At 47.8% G+C, this 26487-nt stretch overlaps 1 protein-coding gene across 4 annotated transcripts in view; it reads left to right on the forward strand.

Moving 5' to 3' along the window:
- Tiam1 (TIAM Rac1 associated GEF 1) overlaps positions 1-26487 on the forward strand; it is a 358095-nt gene that overhangs the window by 302772 nt on the left and 28836 nt on the right. For 3 of the 4 annotated variants that reach the window (XM_087899384.1, XM_087899387.1, XM_087899385.1), the window contains 5 exons: positions 501-725; positions 11125-11228; positions 20976-21155; positions 24315-24383; positions 24653-24778. In XM_087899384.1, coding sequence (XP_087755510.1) covers positions 501-725; positions 11125-11228; positions 20976-21155; positions 24315-24383; positions 24653-24778 — 704 coding nt within the window. Of the gene's footprint in view, positions 1-500; positions 726-11124; positions 11229-14725; positions 15076-20975; positions 21156-24314; positions 24384-24652; positions 24779-26487 lie in introns of those variants that run through there. The other variant, XM_085685737.2, reaches the window with a different exon arrangement.

The raw sequence follows: 26487 nt of genomic DNA on the forward strand, positions 1-26487 counted from the left end.
AGTTGATGCAAGTGTGTACAAAACACTGTTGCCAACGTTCCTGGAGACCAGCATCTTGGGGAGTTAACCAGAATCAGCATTTGAGAAAGAGTATTGGCAGATGCTTACATCCGTTGGTTCAGATCAGCACTTCTCAACCTGTGGGTCATGACCCCTTGTAGGGGGGCACCTAAGACTGTCGGAAAACATGGGTACCTATGATATGATGTATAACAGTCGTAAGATTACAGTTATGAAGTCATGGCAAAATCATCTTATGGTGGTGGTAGGGGGTCACCACAGCATGAGGAACTGTATTAAAGGGTCACAGCCTCAGGATGGTTGAGAACCACGGCTCTAGAGCCTTCTCAAACCCACGCGAGCACTGCATCCTGCCCGCAGCGGCCCTGGGGCTGTGAGACTCATTACAGGAGAGCTTGGCATGCCCCTTCTGACAGAACTGCTAGGTAGTTATGCTCTGATTCGTGTGACATTAAAACTTTTCCACCTTGCGTTGGCAGGCCTGAAGGCGGGGGATGAGATTCTTGAGATCAATAATCGTGCTGCTGGCACCCTGAACTCCTCTATGCTCAAAGATTTCCTCTCGCAGCCCTCCCTGGGCCTCCTGGTGAGGACACACCCTGAGCCGGAGGCAGGAGTGGAGCTTCTGGAGAACCCACCCCACCGAGTGGACGGCCCTGTGGACCTGGGCGAGAGCCCCCTCGCCTTCCTCACCAGCAACCCAGGTATGCTGTGCCCAGGGCTGTGTGTACTTCGTGAGCCTGTGTCCCAGGAGGTACGCCACTCTCGGGGCACCACAGGGCTTGCTTCTGCGGGCAGGAGGGTCCCTTAGGCTTGCTCCTGCAGGTGTCTGGGCCCCTCAGGGCTTGCTCCTGCAGGCATCAGGACCCTCAGGGCTTGCTCCTGTAGGCATCAGGACCCTCAGGGCTTGCTCCTGCAGGCATCAGGACCCTCAGGGCTTGCTCCTGCAACTATTGGAAAGTGTCAGTCAGTGAGTGAAGCTGATAGCTGGCCCTGGGCTTCCTGTTGACATTTTAAAGGAAAGGGGGAAGGTGTTTTTGTCATGGAGTATCTGCTTCGTAGAGGTGCGAGGTGTGAGGCCACCATTTCATGATTGTGGATGAAGGTTTGGGATCACATTCTCTGTCCCCAAAGTCTATGCAGCCCTGCTCTTCCCACGTGGGAGAACCTGAGTGTTTCTGAGAAAGCTCGCCCAGCCGGTGGTAGATTTGTCTGACTCCTGTGGACAGGAAGAAATCCTGTCATTCCTGCTCTATCTGCCACCTTAAAAAAAAAAAGTTAGTATTTTTTTTGTGTGTGTGTGTGTTCATAGATGTTTTGCCTGCACGTGTGTCTGTGTGAGGGTGTCAGAAGCCCTGGAACTGGAGTTACAGATAGTTGTGTGCTGCTCTATTGTGCTGGGGATTGAACCCGGGTCCAATCCCCATCTGCCATTCTTGTCTCCTCTCTTCCTGCTCCCTCTGGCTCCCATGCACTCATTCTGACAGAAGCAGCTTGGGTGCCCCCTGCCTAGGAAGCAGCTCGGGTGCCCCCTGCCTAGGAAGCTTTGCTGGGACCCCCAGCTCTGTGACCTGCAGAATGTGTCTCTTTGGGTTTGATTTTTTTTTCTCCCCCTGAGTTTACTGACAGGCTTTTACTTTGTAGCTCAGATTGGCTTGGAACTCTGAATAGCCTAGGTTGGCCTTGAACCCAAGATTCCTCTGCCTCAGCTTCCGAGCTCTGGCCTTGCAGGAGAACACCTTCATGCCTGGCTCATTTGACACCTTTCTTTCTCGCCTGTATCGTTCTCTCGTGTTTTGTTTTCTTAGAATGTGTGTGTTTTCTTCATCTTTGCCTTCCAGCCTTTGGGCGGAGTGTCCCACACAGGTGACCCTGTCTTGTGGAACTTGGGAGTGAACGAGTGAACACAGGGACCCTGTGGATTGCTGGGGCTCAGCTTTTATGAACCCGTGCTAGGGTTTGGGTTCACTGACTAGGCTTCATTTCAGAATTATTTTTCTTCCCGTCTTGTGTTTTCAGGGGGAGAAAAAAGCTTGAGGCAGCGTGGGCATGCAGGGGGTGGGTCTCTAGTTTCAGTGTCTGTGTGGTAGGTATTTGTGTATTGCTTCTTGCCATTGTCAGATTACCGTCTGCAGCTTGGCTACTTAAGCAAGAAGAAGCTGATGATCGTTCATGATCTTGTTTAGTGGCCCTTGGAAGAATTTGACAAGTTGAAGCTTCGAAAAATGGATCGTACTTGGTTACTATTGGCTCCCTTGGATCACTGTGTCTTAGTGGTCCTCACTTTTAAAAGCTGCTTTGGTCAGCCCAGGATGCCGAGAAAAGAGGAATCAGGACCGTGGCGGCTATTCTCCTAGATGGCCACAAGGTGGCGTTTATTAGCCTACAAAACAATCCGCAGCTTCCATTCTTCAGGGTTACAGAATCAAACACGGTCCCTGTGATTAGGTTGTTTTAGGATTTTGAGATCATATGCATGAAACGGGTATGTGGCTGTGTGTGGATTAATTTTCTATGAGTTTCATTCCTGCCATTTATAGATACAGATTCAGAATTTGCATACTATAATCTACAAACTGAAACCTGAAACCTGATCGCCCTACCTGATTTTGAGCAACTTGGATCCGTCCATGCACATCTTGTTTTTGCTTCTTTCCATTGCAATGGCAGATTGACTGGCTGTGATGGCCAGTTCCGGTCCACAAAGCCAGAGATGTTTATTTTCTGGCCCCTTAGAGATAAAGTCCCTGTGTAAAATTGACTCTCGCTCACAAATTGCTTCCTTATTTACAATTAATATTTCTTACTAAAAAACACCCTTAGAATATACACAGATTATTTCCATGAGTGTCTTTAAAATAATAATTTGCGGTTGAAATCAGGTCTAGTTATATAACCCAGATGATCCTAGAATCACTATATAGCCTGAGAAGGCCCCTAGTTTGGAATCCTTCTGCCTCAGCCTCTTGAATACTGAGATTCTAGTAAACAAGGCAGAATAGCTTTTAACTGAAAAGGTTCTTGCCTCTATGTGTCTGTTTCAGAAGGATCTGGGCGTGTTCAGTGTATATAGCAGTTGCCCTGTGTTTGGTACAGTGGAGTCCTAAACACAGCCCTGACTTTCCTGTAACCTCCCACAGACACGGCTCCTGTGGAGGCCTGTACCACCCAACTTACTCGTATCTAAAACAGTATGACTTCAACCTTGAGGTCTTCTGTAGAAGACGGATTCTTTCCTTTGTTTGTTCCCAATCAAATGACTGTGTCTTGGAGCTCATGATCCCCACCTGGGTCTCTGCCTTCTGGGTGCTTCCGCTTCCTGGTCCTTATTGAACAGCAGAAGATGAAAGGGGGGAAGCAAGGAAACAGGATGGGTATCCAGCAAGCCCGTAGCAGGGCAGAGATAACAGACTCAGAAGACCGACCACGGCACTTAGCACAGCGCAGTGGGACAATGGGGAGGCCAGACTCCAGCCTTGATCTAAATTTAGAAGTAACTAAAAATAGGGGCAATCTGAGTGGCAAAGGCAGGGGTTTGGTGCTAGAGCATCTTTAAGATAGTTATACTGCATATTAGTGGCCTGGAAAGAGACCCAGGTGGGGAGTCTGAACATCTCAGGGACTTTGAGGCCCGTGCGGTCCCTGGTGCTGTCTGCCCAGCATGCGGACTTGACCAGACCTTCCCAAGAGCCCGGACTTAAAGGTATTGATTCTCTTTCAAGTTTTGGTTATTTCTGAACCCCTTTCTCACATAGAGGCTTGCAAGTAGAAACATCATGGCCTGGTGGTTAAAAATAGGCCCGAGCCAGGTTCTGTGGGACTGCGTTCATTTTGATGTTAGCCTGTGGTCCTGTGAGTCATGATTCGCCACTCTGTGTCCTGTATCCTGTTAAGTGGAGATGAGAGCACCCGGCCACCCTACCAGGTCAGTGTGATGGTTAAGCCAGCTTCTGTCGCCGATGACATGGCGACTGTCTGACCAGTAGCAATCAGTTGTGCGTCCTCACCGTCCGCTCCTCCACTTCCGCCTGCAGTGGGAGGCATGTCTAACTCTCGTGTTTCTGAATTTCACTGTGTTTGCAGTGTCCGGGTGGAGAGAAGGAATTCTGTAGGACTGAGGTCCCTGGACCGCTTTCATAGCTCTTGAGTCGCTCTGGTCCTTGCTGATTGTTTTAGACGACAGTTTAGACTCCTTGAGCGATTTGCACATGTACCTTTGGCCACCCAACTCCTCCTGTTTGCAGACTTCGTCCTGGGAAAATGGTCATGAGAACGCTCTGGTGGCATGCAGACATTGCTGATGCCGTTTCAGGATCTGTTCCGTGGAGATTTTGATGTTGGAAATCCGCTGGTGACTGTGGAGAGCATTTTCTTTTTATTCCTTGATGAAAGAAGGGAGCATGCCGCATGGCTGCCACATCACCTTCAAAGCCAAGGTCTGGGCAAGGGCAGTCTCCTCCATATTTTAAGACCCTGGTCTAGTCCATAACTTCTGGCCCCATTTTCATCTTTGTTTCCTAAGTACTCGTTTATGTGCATACGGGGAAGGGAGCCAAGACAAACAAACAAACAAACAAACCTAGTTTCCTCGATGACTGTGATTCTCAGAGGATCCTTGTTGTAAAGGGGAAGCTGGTGTGAGAACTTGGAAACTCTTGTCTGCATGGCGTTTCTGAAGGCTGCTGTTAAGTTCTCATGGGATTTGTTTTGAATGCTGATCTTAGCATTCCAGATCAGGTAATTCTTTGGTGCGAGGGGCCATTCTCTGCAGCCCTACCAGCTGTCCTAAGTAGTACCTGCTTACCCCCAACCAAAAATGCCCTCAGAGATTGCTGTTGTCCATCTCCTCCCTCCCCATGAGGTCTCTCTAGTTCAGAACTCCTGGCCAGGTTTATTAGAAGATGCATGCCTACCTCAGTCAGCGATGTGTCTGAGCGAGCTGGGTGTAGGAAGGCAGGTACAGACCTGATATTAGACGCTTCCTAAAGCATGCGTCCATCATGGTTTTTTTTTTTTTTATGAATCCTAATGATATTCTGCTTTGCTCTCTTTCTTTTTTTTTTTTAGTGAATTCTAATGATATTCTGCTATGCTCTCTTTTTTAAATTTATTTATTTTATTTTATGTGCATTAGTGTAATGGTCTCTGTACCTGGAGTTACAGACAGTTGTGAGCTGCCATGTGGGTGCTGGGACTTGAACCCTGCACCTCTGGAAGTCCTTAGGAAGAGCAGTCAGTGCTCTTAACCATTGAGCCATCTCACCAGTCCCCGCATCCATCATGTTTTAATACGCTTGTCTGGCTCGTCCCTTTCCTGCCCTTTCTACTAAGGGAAAAGAGGGAAACTTATGTGACATAAGATATAAATCTTGAAATTCACCAATGAAACAAAGATACCTCTGATAGCAATTATTGCAAACACCCAACTTTTATGCAAATTTTAAGAGTTGTCCTTCAAGTGGCATCTAGGGTATCTCTTCAGAAGTTTGAAGTGTGTGTTTAGGGCTGGGTATAGTGATGCAAATCTGTCATCCGGCACTTGGGTGACAGGCAGGATTGCTGAGAGTGTGAGGTCGTCTTTAGTAACATTGCGAGTACTGGACCTGGACCAGCCAGGACTACATAGCAAGACCCTCTCTCTCTCTCTCACACACACAAATTGGCATGTCTCTCTTAAGTTCTGTTGTTAGCCAGCCTTACTTCCAGTGGCGCCCCCTCTCTGCTGCTGATTGAAGGGAAGCAGGTGCCCTGTGTTATCTCAGTGAGGAGCCTGCACTCACAGTAGAAACACTGTGCTCTCCAGAGGGGCTGATGCCACATCTTATTTGAAAAATGGATATTCTTGCATTTTGAGCTGGAGTGGCTCTAGCTGAGACGGGGGGTGAGGGGAGAGCTGACAGCTGGCCAGTGCCACATTCGAGACGTTCAGATCAGGCTCAGATTGGAGAGCCCGAGACCCTTTGATCGGCCTCCAGCACATCTGTCTGCTGCGGAGAGGAAGCTGTGGGCTGCAGCGAGCACAGATGCACCTCCCGCAGGAAGTCGATTCCCTGGCATCTGCTTCACAGGAAAGGCCCCTGTGTGGCCGTGCATGACTACGGCCCCTCAGTGCTGAGGAGACTTGTTTGCACCAGGCAGGGACAGCGCTGGATCTGCCTGGCCAGTAAGTGCACTGGAGAAATGGAAGGCTTTTTTCTCTGGGGGCTCCGCACTTAGGGTACAGGGAGGGGCGACATGAACGAGCAAGTGAACAGCTCTGTCTTCCTGAAAACAAATCTGGTCCAGTCTTGTAGATTCTCTGAAGCCTCACAGATACCCGGTCACACATGGTCCCTGTTTGTTTGTCGATAAGGTTTGCGCCATGTGTGCCTTGAAAGCTGTTGGTGTGCCTTGCTGTCTGTCACTTAGCACATGGTCTGCTTCTGTGGGTCCTGCTGGGGTGTCGGGGATCTAAATGCCTTGTCTTGATTTCCAGTGAGATTTGATTGATGGCATCTGCCAGATCCCGTGTGTGAATAGGGGGTGGGTGTTGCTTTTCAGATGCGGGGGAGCCCTCAGTTTTATGTTTTTAAAAATCATTAGTGTCGGGGTTAGAGAGATGGCTCTTACGGAAGACCCAGGTTCAATTCCCAGCACCTACATGGTAACTCCCAACTGTCTGTAACTCCACTTCTAGGAGATCTGTTACCGTCTTCTGGCGTCTTTGGGCCGGGGATGTACACAGAGCTTGCACATACATGCAGGAAAACACTGATGCACATGAAATAGAAATAAAAATAATTCTAAAAATCATTAATGTACTTTATATTTTATTTTGTCAACAAGCTGATAAGATCAGTTATGCCAAAATCTGCAATTTTTATGAATTTTCCCACAGTATTGTTATTGCTTTTCTCTTTTATGTATTCATGTACATGTGCACATTGTACATATTTATCATGGCATACATGTGGAAGTCAGTGGACACATGCGGGAGTCACTTCTCTCCTTGTGTGTCCCCTCAAATTGGGCTCAGGTCTGTAGTCTTGACGGCCTTTGCCTGCTGAGCTGTCTCTCCTGCCCAAATTTATTTCTTTTTGATACAGGGTCTTGTGCTATTCCAAGGTGGTCTGCAACTTACTACATAGCCTGTGCTAGCTTTAAACTTGCCATCCTTCTGCCTCAGCCTTCTGAGTGCTGGAGTTACATGTGTGTACCGCTCAGCCCCACTTGCAGCGTGTATTTAGCTGTCTCTGGTTGGCTGCAGTTTTGCTCTGTAGCCGTTTGGTTTCAATTTCCTTGGCTGCTGGTGCCAGTGCCGTGTATTACGAGGTGAACATGGGGTTCTTTTCATAATGAAGCTATGCCGTGACTGAGAAAGGAAAGGGAGTCACAGCCCAGCAGTTGAGTCCCAGACGAGTGTCTTTAGGGTGGTCCAGTCTTTCCTCGCCCTCCCCACCAGTCCATCTGTCGCGTTTGCTCCTCATTCGAACTCAGGTATTAGACAACTTTTAAAAGTTCATTCCTAGGGGCTGGCGAGACGGCTCAGTGCCGAAGGAAGTTGCCACTAAGTCTGATAACCTGAGTTTGATTCCTAGGACCCATGTGGTGAGAAGAGAGAACTATTTCCTGAAAGTTACACACACACACACACACACACACACACACACACACACACTAATTTTAGTGTTTTAACTAGAATTTGTTTAACGTGAACACATTGCTTGTATATCTCTTTAGACAAGAATTCTTTCCTTTATGTTCAGTTGCCACAAGGCCTTAGGAAAGACAAGTGAATGCAGTATGATCTAAACAAAGTCTACGTTGTAAGGTAAACTTTTGTGGCTAGGTTTGCATTGTGTTGGTCTTAGCTAGTGGTGTGAGGGACGAATGACTTGCCAAGGTTTTTAGACCATAAAGACATGGCCATGATATGGAAGCGATTACAAGCCAAAGAGCTGCTCTCACCTGTTCACAACCCTGGGTTTAGTGTGTAGAAGCTTCTGTTCAGTCAGAAGGTTCTGTCCTGAGGGTACTCTGGCTTCCTCGCTCTCTTGTGGGAGCCTCCCCTGTGCCTGTCTGACCATGTGCTCAGGGCTTCTATTGAACTGTTCTTTGCCCTGGCGCTTTCAGCCCCCCGGAACCCTGTCTTTAGTTCTTTCTCTGATTGCTAACAGAGCTGCCTGTGATGGTGGGCTGTTTCCTGCTAAATGGGGGCGAGAATGGCCCCAGGAAAGAGGGTTCAAGGAGTGCACTTTATAGTCAAGACAGTGCTGCTGTAGAAAGTTGTGAAAGTGTGTGTGTGTGTGTGTGTGTGTGTGTGTAAAACCACTAAATTGAGGGTATCCAGAGAAGGATCTGAGTATGGGAAGGAAGTGCCCTCTCTGCTTGGATCCCTGTCCTGTCGGCTCTGCTCTTTCTTCTCAGTATTCCTGAAGTGGGCGGCTGTCACTTCCTCTCTCCTGTTTCCTTTGGTCATTAGTACCCACACCTACTCCTGTCCATTTAGTGGTTAATGTTGCAGAACACACCGCTGCTACACAGCCTCGGTCCTTCTCCGTAGCCTGGTGGCTTGGGCTGAGCTCAGCGGGTTGGACACCCTACTGTCTTCGGCTGGAGCCACTGAGTCTGCATGACTGACCCTGTCCTTGCTCACATGTAACTGGGCAGTGGGGACCTCCTCTCCATGAAGCCTCTCATCCTGGAGACTGTAGTTTGGGGTTTCTTTATACTTCGGACAAGCACAGGAGCCGTGCGTCCTCCTGGGGCCCTGGCTGGAAATGTATGTGTTTTCACTTACGTTATTTCTGCTAGCCAAAGCTAGCCATGTTTCAGCCCAGATTTCTGGTGTAGTGTGTAGTCTCAGGGCTGTGCTTCTGGGATGGCAGGGATCGAGCTGGTGGCTTTCACCAGCATCCAGCCTGGATTGTGCATGTCCTTTTCTTTTTTCTTATTAGCTGCGTTTGTCCAGTATATTTTCTGCCGAGTCTGTATCCACCTGGTGCCGGTTTTTGCGACTGGCGTGAATTAGGATCCAGCGTTATCGTTTTTCCCCTGTGGGCCACCCACCGCTCTTGCGACATCTGTCAAATGTTCCATCTCTTTCCCGACTGCGCTGTGCGTCTGCTGAGTGCCACACCTCCATCCAGGGCTGGGTCTCCTTTAAACAGTCTGTCCTGTGCTGCGTTATGTTACTGTAACTTTATCTTATGTTTTGCTCTCTGGCAGGGAAAGTACCTCAGTCTTGTTTTTCTTCTCCTTTACTGTCTTTGGTGTAACTGAACTTTTATTAGTTCTAGGAAAAATGTTGCCAGTGTGGTCTGCTCAAATGTAGGTGCTCTAAGTTAGGGCAGTTTCGGCCTTTGGTAGACGGCTTGCTTGTGTAAAGTGCTAATCCTTGGGACTAGGGCTAGAAAATCATTCACAAATCAAGCTTAACAGTTATAAATGTTTGCGTCTTCTGTTGCATTTAGTCATTTCTGGAGTGTCCCGTGTGTGCTTGGTTAAGTCTGGACTCTTCTCAGTGTGTTCCCGTTTCTTGTGTCTATCATCCTGCTGGGGTTCTGTTTTCTGTGTCTTTATTTAAGTTAAGCCTTTACCATTTTCTTTAGAAGATCCGTGTGTTCTGACGCATATCTGTGATCTCTCACTTATTTTCCCTGCTCTCTCCTGAGTTGCGTTTTAAATTCTAGTTGCGTCTTACATAGCCTGTCCCTCCTCTTTCACCGTTTGCTCTACAGTTTGGACGCGATTCTGAGCCCAGCAGAAACCTCAGTTCCTTTTCCTTCTTCCCTGAGCTTCCGTTTCCCCCAGCCCTGTTTTAATTGTTTCTCCCAAGCCGGTTTTTGCTTGTTTGTTTGTTTTTTTTTTTCTTGTATGTTTTAAATACCAAAATGTCTTTTGAGGGGGAGGAGGGGTTGTTTTATAGTTTAAGCCTAACCTGTGTAAATGTCAACATTTTATCTTTCAGTTTGTCCACTAGATTTTTTTAGGGTTATGTGTTTATAATTTTTAGAGAACTTTTTAGTGAGATACACGCTCTCACTGTGTTTCTAAGAAGTTCTTACTGTGGTCTCTCTCTCTGTGATAGTCTTGTGAGGCTCCAGGGGCTGAGTTTGGAGCCTCACCTGTTTCTAGGCAAGAGCTTTGCTACTATCCCAAAACTTTTGTGTGTTTTTTGATTTACTATTTTGTGTTCATGGGTGTTTTGCCTGAGTGTTTAATCTTTTCACCACGTGTGTGCATTGTCCTGGGACCATAATTACACATGGTTGTCAGCCGCCATGTGGGGATTGAACCTGGTTCCTCTGGAAGAGCAGCCGATGAGTGCTCTTAACCACCGATCCATTACTCCACTCCCACACCTAAACTTTCGTGTGGTCGTTCCCTGAAGTTGCAGTTCTTGTGAAGGTTTATTTTCTAGAATAAGGCAGTACTTTCAGATGTACTTCACAATCCTCTTTTTTTTTTACTTTGATTTATATTTTTATCTATCAACTGTTTAATTTCTGTGATTACAGCTATTATTATTGTTGTTTTAGAGATTCTATTAATTCGTGTGGTCTGTTTTGAAAGCACCCTTTTGTTTTTGTAAAAAAAAATAATTTCAGCCTTGTTATTTGACACTCTCTATCAGGTGACTGGGTTTCCTGTGTTCCCCGGTGTCTTCTGCCCTTCCAGGGTCTGTTCTACTATTTGCTTGTTTGTTTGCCTGCTATGGCTGAGCTTAGCCTCATGAATGCCAAGTAAGAGATTTAAGGCTGGAGCACATCCCCAGCCCTCTTGAGTTTTGTATCGCTGGGTTGTGGCTCCCTGTTTGACCATGGTCTACTCCTGCACATTCTGTAATAATGCCCTTGAGATGAAAATCCAGAAAGACCTTGAGGTGCTATGGTGTCTGGAATGAGAATGGACCCCACAGGCTCAGAGATTTTAATGTTTGGGTTCCAGGTAGTAGGCTACCATCACACACGCACACACACACACACACACACAGACACAGACACACACACACACACACACACACACACACACCATGCTTCCCTTGGTGCTGCCATCACCCCGGTGGCTTTTAGCTGTGACTGTATGTGCTGACCTGCACTTCCTTCTGCTTCCCTATGGCAGGGCACAGCCCCGGCAGCGAGCAGGGCAGCAGTGCTGAGATAGCTCCAGAAGAAGGCGAAGGACCGGACTTGGAGTCTTCTGATGACACAGATCACAGCAGCAAGGTGAGAGAGTTTTCATTTTCACATCCCATGTCCTGCAGGATCACAGCTGACACGCCACCTCTGCAGCTGTGTGTGCTCAGGCAGCCTCTCCATGGGATGAAGTGTTTCTGCTTCTGAGATGTTACTAAATAGCTGGATATGAAATCCAAATTATAGTCTTGGTAACAAACCCATATGGGAGAACAGAGGGCAGAAATCACTTGTAATGAATTGAAGGCTTCTTTCTTTAATTTCTGCCACGGCTGGAGTTCCCCGTTAATGCCATAATTTCATCCTGTTTCCTTCCTCCATCTTCATTTGTGGAGGATGAAGCATCGTCTCAAATGTGCGTAATTGAGGCAGCAATGCCTTCTTGCCTCTTAGGGATTCCGCAATGAGCCGCTTTTGAGCGATCTGCTTTCAACTCTTGTTCAAGGTGCACTTTTTTTTTAATTAAAGGGAAAGGAAACATTTTTTTTAATTAAAACAATTATGCTGTTCTTCAGATGAATACTGTGAGCAAATCTTTTCTTTTGATACTTTGGTGTAAAACAATGAAATCGTCACCTGTAATTCTGCCTGCTCCTGTTCTGCTTTGCCAAGTGTTCTGTATATCACTAGTGTGTGTTCCAGAGTTTCCGAAACAGCAGTCTTCCAAACCCGTCACCCGTGTCAAAGGGCAGACATGCATCGCTACATTAGTGATGTTTCTATTGCTATAGTAAAACCCTTTGACCATTACCAACATAGGGGAAAGGCAGGGCTTACCTCATCTTCTACTTCAATTCACAGCTGTCGGAAGTTAAGGTGGGACGCTGAAACAGAAATCATGGAAGAGGGCTGTTTGCTGGCTTATCATCCCCCTACCCCTGACCCTTTGTCCCCATTTTGCCAGACAGATCTGGCCAGCCTTGAACTCACAGAAATCCGTTTACCTCTACCTCTTGAGTGCTCGGGTTAAAGGTTATCCCACCATGCTTGACTTAACTAACCCCTTATATAACCCAGGACCATCTGCCTAGAGATGGTGCCCCCACAGTGGACTGAGCCCTTCTGCATCTATTAATAATTAAGACAATGCCCCCAGACCCTTGCCCAAAGGCCAGTCTGATCTGGGTGCTCCCTTCTCTTCTCACATGACTCTCTCTGAGTAACCGTCTATGCCACAATCACCTTGTCAGTAATGTTAATCCTCCACTGTCCATTGTTTCCCTTGACACTCTCTGAGCAGATCACACATTGGAAGCCAGAAGGTGCTGGATCTCCTGGGACTGGAGTTAGTGGTGGTTGTGAGGTGTTAAACATGGAGCAAGGAAACCAGTCTCTGGTCCTCTATAAGAGCAGTGTCCTGGTTGGTTTTTTTTGTCGATGTGACATAAGTTCAAGTCGTCCACAAAGAGGCAATCTCAGCTGAAAAAAATGTCCCCATCAGAGTGGTCTTTGGATTGTTTTCTTGGTTAATGATTAATTCAGGCCTAGCTCACTGGAGTGGGCAGTGCCGTTCCTGGGCAGGGGTCCTGGAAGGGTTCAGAAAGCAGGGTGAGGAAGCCATGGGGAGCAACTCCCTCCTTGGTCTCTGCTTCAGCTCCCAACTTGAATTCCTATCCTGACTTCCCTCAGTGATGGATTATGACTTAAAGGTATAAGACAAAGAAACCCTTTCCTCCCCAAGTTGCTATGTGTGGTGTTTACCACAGCCAGAGAAACCCAGAGAAAGCCAAGTACTCTTCCTCACCGAGTAGTAGCCCTTGATTGATTACATTTCTCATTTAAGAGATTTGAAAGCAAAAAAAAATTCAAATTGTACTGGCAATTGAATCTTGGATCTTGGTGACCCTGATATTATTAGTAATATCCCTGAATATTGATAACAAAGTCATGCTAATTCTGTCTTTGGCGAATATCAGGTACCATTTCATATGCAGTTATCTTTACAACACTCCTGAAAAAGATGCTCTCCAATTCTGTTTACAGAGGAGACAGGGGTTGGGTTAGGCACTTGCTGAGAAACACAGACAGCTCCGTGGTATTGAAAGCCAGATGAAAAGCCAGTCTGGCCCCAGGCCTTGTGTTATTGATGCCTGCATTTAAATTACCTGCAGCCTGGTTGTTGTGTATGATATTAAGTACCAGGCTTCATGAAAGAGGGAACTAATTTATTAGTGGTGCTAAAGGCCAATTAGATACACAGCCATGAGCTATTTAGCCATTTTCCCAATGCTTAATCTTCCTAAAGTGTCTTTTGATTAAGGTTAAGCGCTTTGGTCGCATCGACTATATTGGTTTGCAAATTTATTTTTAAGTTGTATGCTGCTGTAACCTGGAAGGGATGATTAAGGCTTGTCTGAATGCTCACATATTCATCACGTAGAGAAACGTACCTAATAAATTAATAGAAACTGGATGGCGAAGTGGCTCAGCAGGTCTAGGAGCCTGTCCCAAGCTTCCCAGCCATTTCTGTCCCTGGGATCCACGTGGTGGAAGGGGCTGTCTGCATCCTGCAGATTGTCCTCCGGCCACACGTGAGCCATGGCATGCCCCACACCCAGACATGCCTAACCCCAACAGAATATTGAAGTAGTGATTAGATTTTCTTTTTTTTCTTTCTTGTTGGTTTGTCTTCTAAAGACAGGGTCTCATTATATAGCCCTGGCCACTATGTTGGCCACACTAGGCTCGAGCTCACAGAGATCATCCGCCAGTCTCCACCTCCCGAGTGCTGAGATTAAAGGTGTGCACCACTGTGTCCTGCTGTATTATCAGTTTTTATTCTGGTGGGAAATATGAAGCCAGGGACCCTATGATTTTTTTTTTGTGGGTTGTTGTTGTTGGTGGTGTGTGTGTTTGTGTGTGTGTGTGTGTGTGTGTGTGTGTGTATGTAATTTAGCTATGCATGGCCTTTTGGAGCTGAGCAAGTGGATAATTGTGAGCTTGGAGATGATTTGGAGATGATTCTGGCAAGTCACCATGATGGTTGAGGTTGTCAAAAGGCAGGGGAGTCTAGCCACCTTTCCCTTTGTCAGCACCTCTCTCCTCTGGTGACCTGGTGACAGCCTTAGGTCTCCCCATCCTGGGAGCTCATTTGTCTTTGCAGCTTCTTGTGGAATGAAATGTGAGCTAACTGAGGGCCCCCTGGTGGCTCTGACTTTGTTTTTCCGGTTAGAAAGGGTATTAGAATCATCAATGCCTGTGCATCCATAGCAGCTTCTGGTTTTGTTTTCCTGCATGCTAGAATCTCTTGGGAAGCGTCTGTTTTTGTAATGAAGTATTAGTGTAAAGTGTGTCAGGGCGCACAGTTGAAAGAGCAGGTTTGTGTGGTGGGGATTCCTTTGCCTCAGTGAGGGGAGCTGTGAAGTTGTCCTACTTGGGCACTTTAATATTCCTGTGCCATTTGAGATGCTGGCCAATCAGCTGGTCCCACTGGCTGCAGGGCAGGGCCACCCGCAGCCCGGGGAGGCACTCTGCTTTGTTTTCTGCTTGCTTTGGCTCTCTCTTTCTGGGACTTTTATTGTTGAGCCAGGTAAAATCAAAGCATGAGTCCTTCTCCGAGATACAGCCTTTGACAGCCTCTGGGAGCGCCACGGGGGAAACAGGTGCCTCTCCGGGGCTTGTGGCTGCCCTCAGTTCTGCACTGAGATGTGGTCACAGGTCGGCACTGGTGAACCAGCATGGGCTATCCTGGTGAGAGAGAGCTCTCCGCAAGCTGGAAGGTGGCTGGGGCTTTCTGAGTATTTGAGGAAACTTCGGTGCTAGGAGGAATTACCTTGAGCCTGTGTCCCTGAGGATGTCGGCCCTGTGGAAAGTCAGGCGCAAACCCAGGATGGACAGCGAAGGAGCTGGTGGCTCTCTCTACCGCACCCTTCATCTGGTGAGCGCTTCACTCTTTCCGGCTCCCATGCTCAACTAGTTATGCCTGTGTTTGTCCCACATCTTCATGTTTTATCCCCCTTTCTTTCTGGGCACCCTTGTTAACAAAGAATATGTATTGCAGCAGTTTTTGGAGGATGCAATCATTAGTTAATGTGCAGTTGAGTTTGCACTGGGTGTTTATACCTTTTCAGATTTAGGCGGTAGAAAGCTTTTTTTTTTTAAAAAAAAAAATCTTTTTTAACTATCGCTGACTCTCCCTCCCCTTTTCTTTTGGCTATGGAGATTTTGGATATATTTTATGTCCAGTGCACTATGCCCCTCCCATCCCCACCCCTGACCAGGGACTAGGAAAGCAGCTGGGATTGTGTTTTGCTCCTTTGGGTGCTTTGGGTCTTATTTCTGCTGACTTGCAGTAGGTAAAGAAGGTTGACGAATGAGCAGTCTAGCATGAGCTGACCTACTTCCCTAGGCCAGCCCCTGTAGTAAGTGATAATGCTCTGAAAAGATCCTGCAGTACTGAGCTCATGGCGAGAAACAGTTGAACAAAACCAAACTGAGCCTTTCCGTGCTGGTGCTAATACCTGCGTCTGCCGGCGGCTTAGAGGCAGTGTCTGTTAATGAAACGAACGTATCGGTGTCTATGCCTGGTGTTGTTTGAAATTTGTTAGAGGAGACCCCAAAGCTGGCAGAGAATTGAAAGATGTATGAATGACTGTAATGCCCTCTGAGACTCTGAGATGTGCTTTGCTCCACCACCCCTCAAGAAAAGTTTAAATAAAGGCTGTAAGGTTTTGAGGCCACGCCTGCTCCTTTTAAATCCGTGGGAAGTGTTAAGTCGGTCAGAGTCAAAGAACAATTTTGGAAGTCGCTCATCTGGAGGCAGGCATCGCCTTTGGTGGTTGCATAACAGGGAGGCTTGAACAGCTGGGTCGCTCCAGTAGGTAGTGTGTCCTTAAGAGTCTGACACCCCCTCCCCCCATGTCCCCTTTGTACTTCCTTTTCATCCTGCACAGGGGGAAAGGATGTCATCAACACTGAGCCTCCTGCTGGCCATGGCAGAATGGCCCATGCCCTCCTTTGTTGTCCTGCCTTCTCTGTGTTGGCTGAATCTGTTGTTACTGGGGCACCTCTGCCCGCTTCAGTGCTTCCAAACTCTCCAGTGCCTGCGGGTGCTACTCTTTGGTCTCTGGTGACAGTCCTCAAGGGAGAGACTGTGCTCCCTGATGGAGGTACCTGGGCGGTCCTCCTCCTGCCCCAGAGCCGGTGCAGCTTTCATGGAGGAGCTTGCTGGGAGCCTCCCACCCAGGCTGCTTGGCCCGGTGTGTGTGTGTGTGTGTGTGTGTGTGTGTGTGTGAACGGTGGTGAGAGGTGAGTGTGACTCACCTGACAGCCAGCTGTGGGGCCGTCAGGGCTTTCTCTTTCCATGTTCTACCATTGCAGGTACCACGGACAGGGTCCACACTTGACAATGGCCTCCTTAGAAGTTTGACCACAGTGGAATGCAGTGGACCGAGCTGGAGATTTAGCTGGGCAACAATACGTGAATTCAATAGTGTAGAGACATTCCAAGGGAGCCCTGCATTTCTTAGTTCCTTCAGAGGATATTTTGAAAGTAATATTTTAAACAAACAAAAGAGCTTTACGGCCTCTTCTAAATGCTCTCCAGACAGCAACACCACTCGTGATGTCTACACGTGTTAGAACTTATTAATGCTGTGAAACCGTTTATTATTTCTCAAGTAGCATGTATTGGCGGGGAGAAAAGGCATCAGTTTGGAGTCAGTGCTGGGAGCAGAGTGTTGGGAAGTACACTGTTTAGCTTCAGGGGTATTCAGGATGGGTCTAATGGGAGGGGTGGTTGAGGCTGAGCCCTCCAAAGGGAGCCCCTTGGAGCTTTTCGGTAGCCCCCCAAGAAACTAAGGGGGCAGGGCACTGTTGTCAACTCTGTCTTCTGCCTGTTAGATTCTCTCCAGAAGGGTCCATTTTACAGTTTCCCTTATCTGTAGGGGACACACCTTGAGACCCTCCGTGGATACCAGAAGCTATGCCTAGGTGCTAGTACCAATTCCTACATGTACTGGGTTCTTTTCTCATGCATACGTGTCTTTGATAAAGTTTAATGCTAAGTAAACAGTAAGAGATTAAGAGCAACTAATAAATAGTGAAACTGCGCATAATCCTGTAAGAATGTAAGAGCATAATATAAAGTACTTCAATAAAGGTTTTGTAGACAGGGTTTCCCCTGAAAGAGCCAAAATAAAAGTTTTTGTGTTTTCTGATGATAACTCAACCCTCAGAAAGTGATGGCCCCAAAGATAAAGTTAGATCACCACACTTCCTATGGTGTGTGTGTGTGTGTGTGTGTGTGTGTATAAATTTACTGATTTGGGGTACCAGCAGAAGAAAGGAGACCACCTCGGGGCAGGCACCCAGGGAGTCCTCTGGGTGTCAAGAGCCAGAGCCACTCTAACTAGGATGCCACTTGGCAGAGACCAAGACAGCTCCCCGTTCACATTCTTGAAAATAGCTATCTTTAGGTATTCATGATATCACAGAGGAACCAAGAACCCAGGAACCCCGGTCCATACCTTCTGTATTTAACAAACTGCAGTGACCCCTCCAGTGTGGTGGGCCATGGCTTTTGGAACCCCCTGCTTCTGCTGTGTGCTGGGCCCTCACAGGGTTTGTCATTTGTGGAGTTGAGGATTCTGCTTGGACCAATATGCAAGGTCCCATGGGTAATTTTCTCAAGAGAGGATATCCTGCCGGTAATTGGAACTCGGTGATGGCTGTGTCTGTCACGGGAATCGTGTGTGAGGGACAGTCAGCAGTGGTCACAGATGGAACTGTTACAGAAGCATTCTTTGTGTAAGCAAAGGTGTCAGGACCACACTTGTTTGTCAGGTTCCTTGACCAGGCAGCAAATCAGAGCAGCCCAGGGGAGTGTGTGATGGGATGGGGACAGGGCACTGGTTGTCAGCTCTTCTGCCTGTGAGGTTTTCTCCAGAAGGGCATTTTTTTTTGAAAGTAATTTTATTAAATTATAAAAGTTTCCATTTACGCCCCTCTTCCCAACACCCTCCCACTCCCCCCACTCCCTCTTCGTCCCTAAGGGCAGTCAGGGTTTCCTGCCCTGTGGGAAGGTCAAGTTCCTCCCCCCTCCCTCCAGGTCCAGGAAGGTGAGTATCCAAACAGACTGGATCCCCAAAATCCAGTATATGCAGAGGAAACAAGTCCCAGTGTCATTGTCAATGGCTTTTCAGAAAGACTCCGGGCCAGCCACATTCAGAGAATCCGGCCACATTCAGAGAATCTGGTTGGATCACTTCCTTGTTCAGTCGCAGTCCAACTGGCCTTGGTAAACTTTCATTAGATCCGTCCCCTTGTATCAGTGGGTGATAGCATCCCTCGCAGTCCTGATTTCCTTTTTCATTTTCTTCGTCCTTCTGCTCCTCATTTGGACCTTGGGGGGCTCAGTCCGGTGCTCCAATGTGGGTCTCCGTATCCCACATTGGATACATATGGATGTATCGCCATCCATCGCCAGATGAAGGATCTATGGTGAAAAGCAAAATATTCATCAGTATGGTTATGGGCCAAGGCCGGTTCAGGCACCCTCTCCTCTGTCCAGAGAACAATCTGGGGATCTCTCCTTGGACCTGGGATCCCATATATAATCAAGTCTCCTGTAAACCCTAAAATGACTCCCTTAGTTGAAATATATTCTTCCCTGATCCCATATTCATCCCTCCTCCATCCCCCCCATCCCGGTCAACCGAGCTTTCCCCATTCCTCCCCTACTCCCTAGAAGGGCATTTTTATCTCCCCGTCATAACCGCATTAGAAAATGTTGCCTGTCTTAATTATCATTCAGTCATTAAAAGGAGACACGAGCATTTTAAGATTGATATTTTTGTTCCCTTGTTCCTATTGTTGTAGCAGAGCCCAGTTTGACCCTATCAGGATGACCCCAAGGTAGTGAAGTGGCGCATGACTAGTTCCTTTGTTTCTGCACAAACAGGCTTTGATGTAAAGTGGGTGTTTTCTCTTACTGAGGTAAAATGCAGAGAGCATACAGTTCAGCCCGTCTGGGTGGGTTTTCTATACCCCGTGAAGATTCTTTGTGGGGATATTACACGTCCGAAACCCAGTTTCCTGGAGGATCCTGACTAGTACCCATGACAGGCGGCATGCATGCTGGCAGCTACTGCAGTTAGCAGCAGCCCCAAGTAAACCATGGCAATTATAAGAGAATTAGAACCATAGCCTTATGACTTGCAGTCTAGACTCTGGGCTTTCCTGCCCTGTGCTGCCCCTAATGTGTCTTTTGGAGAAACTCTGCCTGTGTTCTTTTGCATATGCAAATCACCCTTCACTGTATTTAAAGCCTGTCCTGTGGAATATTCTAGGTCCTAGCTTTTCTGCCTTGCAGCTCTGTGGACCAGCTATTTTTTTTATCGTTGTTTTGTTTTTGGAGACAGGGTTTCTCTGTAGCTTTGGAGCCTGTCCTGGAACTAGCTCTTGTAGACTAGGCTGGCCTCGAACTCACAGAGATCTGCCTGCTTCTGCTTCCCCAGTGCTGGGATTAAAGGTGTGCGCCACCACCGCCAGGTATAGGAGTAATTCTTTATCAGTGCTGTCATTCGCCGTTATTTTCTGGCTCTTCCGTGTTTAGGACTGAAATGGGCAATAGAAGGACTGAAGAGAAGTAGAATGAAGTAGGTACCCACTCAACATTACTAATGTGCACTGGACAGGCAAACCAGGCTTCCTTACTCCAAAACAGTGCCTGGGGCAATCGGGCAGGTTTGGAAGTCTGTGAGTTCAAGGCCACTTTGGTAGTGAGTGCTACCTAGTGAGACCCTGTCTTTACAGACAAGCCCAAGCCAAATGCCAGTCCCTTTGCATCCCAGTGTGGACCCTGACTGGAGGGATCTGAGCTGTGGAATTGGAATGCCTACGCCATCCAGGGCTTCACTGAGGTGTCAGCCGCTGAGCCCACGGGGTTTTCAGCAGCTCGACCTTCAGACAACATCACTCCAGAGGGTGGGACTGTGGCTTCCTGAACGTGAGAATCACGCAGCCTTCCCCTCAGTCGGGGCCTCCCGAGGCAGTGGAGGCTGAGGTCCACAGGGGCCTGTTTCAGGCTCAACTGCCTTCTGCTCAAAGGGCAGCGGAGAAGATAGAAACGGCAGAACTTACCCAAAATACAGCCATCTGCTAAATGTGAAGGATTTTAACAACCACAGATAGACATTGTCTTCCAGCAAGCTGAGTAAGTGTCCAAATCCGAATCCGGTAGCTGAGTAAATAGCCTTGTTTTCTGTGTTGCCCGTCCTTAGCTCCTAGCTTCCCATGGAATGGTTCAAACATAGCCTTTGGGGCTGGGGATGCCGCTTGGTGACAGGGCACTTGATGCGGCAAATCTGAGGCCTGGGTTTTGGTTCATTCTGAGTAGCATCTCTTTCCCTCCCCCCAGCACTCCCCAGAATCACAGAGTCTGAAATGTGCTTGGGTAGTTCACATTCCAGGTCTTCCACGGCTACTTTCTAGCTGTGTGACCTTGGGTGAGTTATTTAACCTCTCTGGGCCTCCTTTGTTTCAACTGTTCAGTGGGAGTTGTCACAGCCCTCCTCACACGTGTGAGTAGCGTGTGAGTGTCAGATACCCCGGACTAGCGAGCAAGGCTGATGGGGTGTGATCACTTGCACACCCTTGTTCATTATTTTGGCCGTCAGCACACAAGGAACTCAAGTGTGGAACAGTTTGGGACACAAGAGGTGTCCACTTGTGACCATTCATTAAGCTGAAGAATGTCTTGAGGAGGGCCGGGTGCCAACGAGGCTCCCGGCTGGGAACTGACCCCCTCTGCTTTGCCTTATCACCTGTGCCCCACAGAGCACAGAACAGGTCGCTGCGTTTTGCCGGAGCCTGCACGAGATGAACCCCTCTGACTCGAGCCCGTCTCCTCAGGACGCCACGGGCCCTCAGCTCGCAACCACACGACAGCTGTCCGACGCCGATAAGCTGCGCAAGGTGATCTGTGAGCTGCTGGAGACTGAGCGCACCTACGTGAAGGTGCGTCTGCCTCCCCAGCCTCGGGGCCTAGTTAGGGTTTCTGTGGCCGTGAGGGTAGCCACGACCACGGCTCTCGTAAAGGAAAACCTTTCATTGAGACGGGCGTAAGTTTCTGAGGTGGAGTCCATTGTCGTCAGGGTGGGACATGGCAGCAGGCAGACATGGTCCTAGGGAAGGTGCTGAGAGCGAAGCTCCAGCAAAGCAGACCTCAAAGCCCGCCTCCACCGTGACACAACTTCCTCCAGCTTGGCCACACCTACTCCAGCAAGGCCACACCTACTCCAGCAAGGCCACACCTACTCCAGCAAGGCCACACCTACTCCAGCAAGGCCACACCTACTCCAGCAAGGCCACACCTACTCAATAATGCTGCTGCTCCCTTTGGGGGCCGTTTTCTTTCAAACCACCGCAGTCCTTCCCTGAGTTTTAACCACAGCAAGGTCAAACCACAAATGTTGAGATCTTGATCTCTCTTCTGGAACTAGTATATTGATTAACATTGATAACTATAAAATCTTAATTATTTTATATATTTATGTAATTGATAGTGAATATTAAATCGTTTTTCCGGCTTTCCTAAACGTATTATAAGCTACTTCCAAATCTGAATTTAGGACCTGGTGAGATAGCTCAGTGGATATGAGGACTTGCTGTGTAGGCATGGGGGACCTGAGTTCAAATCCTGAGAACCCTCCTAGCTGTACATGTCTATAACAGTATCTCAGGGGACAGAGAAAGGCGGATCCCAGGAGTGTGCTGGCTGGCCTAGCTCAAAACCTGGTGGGGCCCAGATTCAATGAGAGACCCTCTGTCTGACTTCTCCAGACAGAATGCATGGTATTTGTACAACACACACACACACACACACACACACACACACACACACACGCACGCACACACTGAATTTAGTTTCTTTTAAGATGTAGTATCCTAATTGAGTATCGATAAGAAAACTCTGTAATCAGTCATAAATAAAGTTACTGAATGCTCATAGAAATGGGCTGATTGAAGTCTTCAAACATGAGCCTCGGTAGAAGGGTTGGGTCTGTTTTCTATGTGTTATTAATTGTTCTGTTCCCACCTCCAATTGACAGCAATGAGATCTACTTTTGCTTGGTTTTGTTTTTAAGATAGTGTCTGAATTCAAAATACTCTGCTTCAGCCTTCCACATACTAGGATGCCAGCCTACGCCACCAGGACCGGCAATCCGCATTTAGCCAGCTTTTTATATTTTAGTCTAAATCAGTCTAAATATTTTGAGTCCTGTATATTGTGACCTGCAAGCCATATCCGACCTTGCTGCCTGTTTTTGAAAATAAAATTTTATTGGAACGCAATCATGTCTCTCGCAGACCAGCTCCCTGGACCGCACCCAGGGCTGCAGAAGGAATGCCTTCGGAGTAGCAGGGCTCAGCAAGTCTTCAGGAAAGGGCGCTCTCCTGCTGGGGCCCTTCTCTTTTACATCACCCTGTAACATCTCTCAGTCTTGTCAATCTCTCTGCACAGTTCCATTTCTCTACTGCAGCTCCATCTTTCCCCACACCTCTCTCTTGAATGCACACTTCTGCTTTCTACTGTTCCGTTTCTTCACACACTGCTCCATTTCTGCTGCATCACTCACTCCCACAGACACACTGTTCTCATGTGCACACACTCCTGCCACTCACGCTCATTCATTCACACACACACACTCGTATACTTATCCACTCACACACCACCCATGTACACATACACTCACTCTCACACATACGCACACACACTTCTCACTCACACATACTCATTCATACACTCACATACTCATATACTCGCCCACTCACACACCACCCACGCACTCACCCACGCACTCACACACCCATGCACTCAGACATCCATATACTCACACACCCACACACCCACGCACTCACTCACACACCCACGTACTCACACCCACACACTCACACACACACACACGTACTCACACACCCACATACCTACACACCTACACACCCCCACACACCCATTTATTCACACACCACCCACGCATTCACACACCCACACACCCACGCAACCACATACCCACGCACTCACACACCCACACACTCACACACCCACGTACTCACACACCCACACTCAGATACTCACACGCCTCTCTCAGCCACCCACTCTGGACAGTTATGAGTTACTCATGCAGGATCTGACCCATTCTAATAACACATGATAAGTCACACGGTTTCTCTCAGGTCATGCTGACCAGGCACGGTGAGTAAAGTAAGCACACAGCTCTGAGTGGTCAGGGTTCCCAGACAGAGAGTGACCCTGAAACTCAGGCCTTACCCAATAAACAGGGAGTTGGCTTGACCTCGAGTCCTGCATCACACTCCGAGGCCGGGAGGATGTGCGGAAAATCAGTTGTTAAAGGGAGTTAATGTCTTAATGTTCCACCCTGGCTGGTTCAGCAGACACCTGGGAACTTGCCCTTGTGCGTATTTTACAGGGACAGCTAGTCCATTTTGAATCTGCTCTGAAGTCTAAAATCAGCTAAATGTGTAAAAAAACTATCTTTGTAACTGAGAATGTTGCTATTTTCCTGTGTCAGTCTGAGCTATGAACAATACCCTAGTACTATTTCTGCTCATCGAAATTCTACAACTTAAGCAGAACTCATCTTCCCTACCACCCACAGCTACACGTATGCCCAGTGGATGGAATATATCTATATTTTATGATATATACATTTATATAGATAGATATAAATGTAGATAGGAGATAAACCGCAGTTAGCGGGGAAAACACCATAGCTGTTTCCATTCAGGGAAGGAATGCAGTGGCACTTAAGAAAAATTATAGGTAGATACGAGTGGATTCACAATCAGTGACCCTACGGTCATTTTCCAAGTGGGGCTCCCCATCAGAGAGGGTCGACCTGTCGAATGCTAGCTGTCAACTGCTGAATATTCTTAGTGGCCATGTCCATTCCTGTGTGGAGCTCTTAGCCTGCTCGCAGATCACACCATGAGTTAAAGACTTGGTTTCTGCTGTGCCGTGGGCCTGCCTGCTTCTTCCTGTCTTCATGGACCTTCATCACTGGCTCCTTAGCCTTCGGAACACACTTTGCCTTTTCAGCCCATAGAGACTTGTAGACTTTTCAGTATGCTAATGAAGTGTCCTTCTGGTTCTAGGACTTAAACTGCCTCATGGAGAGATACCTGAAGCCCCTTCAGAAGGAGACCTTTCTCACCCAGGATGAGGTATGGCAGGCTGTCTTGGTTTGTGGGGGGCATGCTGCGGCTGACCTGCTGGTAAAGGATGGAGCACTGGCACCCGTAGCACTGGGTGCCTTTACTGTAGCAGGTCACATACAGCCCGTGAAGTTTTGGTGTAAAGTTGGGGCATACATGACTGCCCCATTCTGTAGAAATAGACTTGCTAGCCCTCAGAAACCACACAGTCAGATCCAGATAAAGCTTCTGAATCTTCATGGATATGGGGCAGATTATTTTTTTTTCTATTTTTTTAGCTCGATGTACTCTTTGGCAATTTAACCGAAATGGTAGAGTTTCAAGTCGAATTCCTTAAAACTCTAGAAGATGGAGTCAGACTGGTCCCTGATTTGGAAAAGCTTGAGAAAGTCGACCAATTCAAGGTAAGCCTCACCCTCAAGCCACTTAAAGCTGCCCTTCTGCGGCACTGCTGGGTTACCTTGCGGTCAGGATGTGCCCCCATGCCTTGCTGCAGGTGGTCCTTTGTTCTTTGGGAGTCTGTGGACCTCACAGCACTGAGGGCTTGTAGGATTTCCCAGTGGGGGGCCTTCCTTGGGAGGGGGTGTCAGAGTGGAGAGAGAGGGCCTTATCTTTCTTGTTTGATGCTGTAGACTCAATTAAACATGTTTATCTGCTGATGTCTCCTTTGGAAGCTGCAAGGACCTTAAAGGTTACATTAGCTAGTAACAAGTTAAATACATTAGCTAGTAACAAATTAAATTAGCTTCTGATCTGTCAGTTAAATCAGTTTACGCTGTTCTGGGCAGCTTTGATAGAAATGCTGATTCTTGTCCAGGTGGACACTGTCCTTGTGGTCCTAGTGAGCCGTGTGACTCATGCCCGAATAAAGGTTACTCACCCTCAACTCGTTTCCTCTCCCTGGCTGGTACTCCCTGGAAGGAAGTTCCCAGTCCACAGTTCAGATCAACAAAGCTCTTTGATGTGCGTGTTGGCTTACGTGTCAGACCCCGTGCTTTTAAAGCAAGATCAGCTGCGGTACAGTTGACAGAGCACTGTACATATTTAAAGTGTAGGCTCTGATAAAGTATGTGTGTATGAGTACGCACACACATGCATGCACACACACATACATACATACACATATATACCTACATGCACACATGCATGCATTTATATGTGCATGCGTGCGCGCATACACACACACACACACACACACACACACACACACACCTCTGTGAAACCGTCACTACACTCAGGACAATGACATAATCAGCTCTGAGACCTAGTCTCTGTCGCTTGTGATCTCCTACTCCTGCCTCTCACTGTAACATGAGGGGCTGGCTTGTTGGGGTTTCTGTCCGGCCCAGTACCCCAATAAGCCAGCAAGTCCCAAGGAAAATCATACACAAGACTCCATAAGATTATAAACTGATTGGCTCATTAGGTCAGGCATCTTGTTAACTCTTATAACTTATATTAACCCATTATTCTCATCTATGTTAGCCATAATGGCTCCGTACCTTTTTCAGCTGGGCAGGTTACATGCTGTCTCTTCGGTGGTCTGCACAGGAATGCCTGAGGGACCTTCCTCCTCCATAGCCTTATTCTATTCTATTCTCATTGCCCCGCCTCTACTTCCTGTCTGGTTGACCCGCCTATACTGCCTGCCTGGCCAATCAGCATTTTATTAAAATATGATTGACAGAATACAGACAATTCTCCCGCATCATCTCACTGCCTCCCATCCACAGGCAGCGTGCTCTGCACCCTGGTCCCATCAGGCTGATGGACCTTCCTCCTGGGAATCCGCAGTGTGCACCAGCCTATGGGTCTTCAGAAGCCTGTAGGACGGCACGGGTAGTTGCAGTCAGTGTGGGAATCTCTCCCATCCTGTGCAGCAGGCACTGAAGATACTGTTTTATCTGCTACCGCATGGCAACTACTGAGTAACTGTCGCTGGAAGCAAAGGAGCGGTTTTTCTGTGGTCCTTCCCAGCTTTTCTGGGTAATTTGTGACCATGACTTGGGCAATCACATCATACATAGTCCTGCAGCCATGGCATGAGAAGAATAGGAAGACTGAACACAAGGAAGAGGTTTCAGGTCTCTGATGACTGTAGATGCCGATCAAG

This window comes from Myodes glareolus, chromosome 2, assembly GCF_982192425.1.
Source record: "Myodes glareolus chromosome 2, mMyoGla1.1, whole genome shotgun sequence".
NCBI lineage: Eukaryota > Metazoa > Chordata > Mammalia > Rodentia > Cricetidae > Myodes > Myodes glareolus.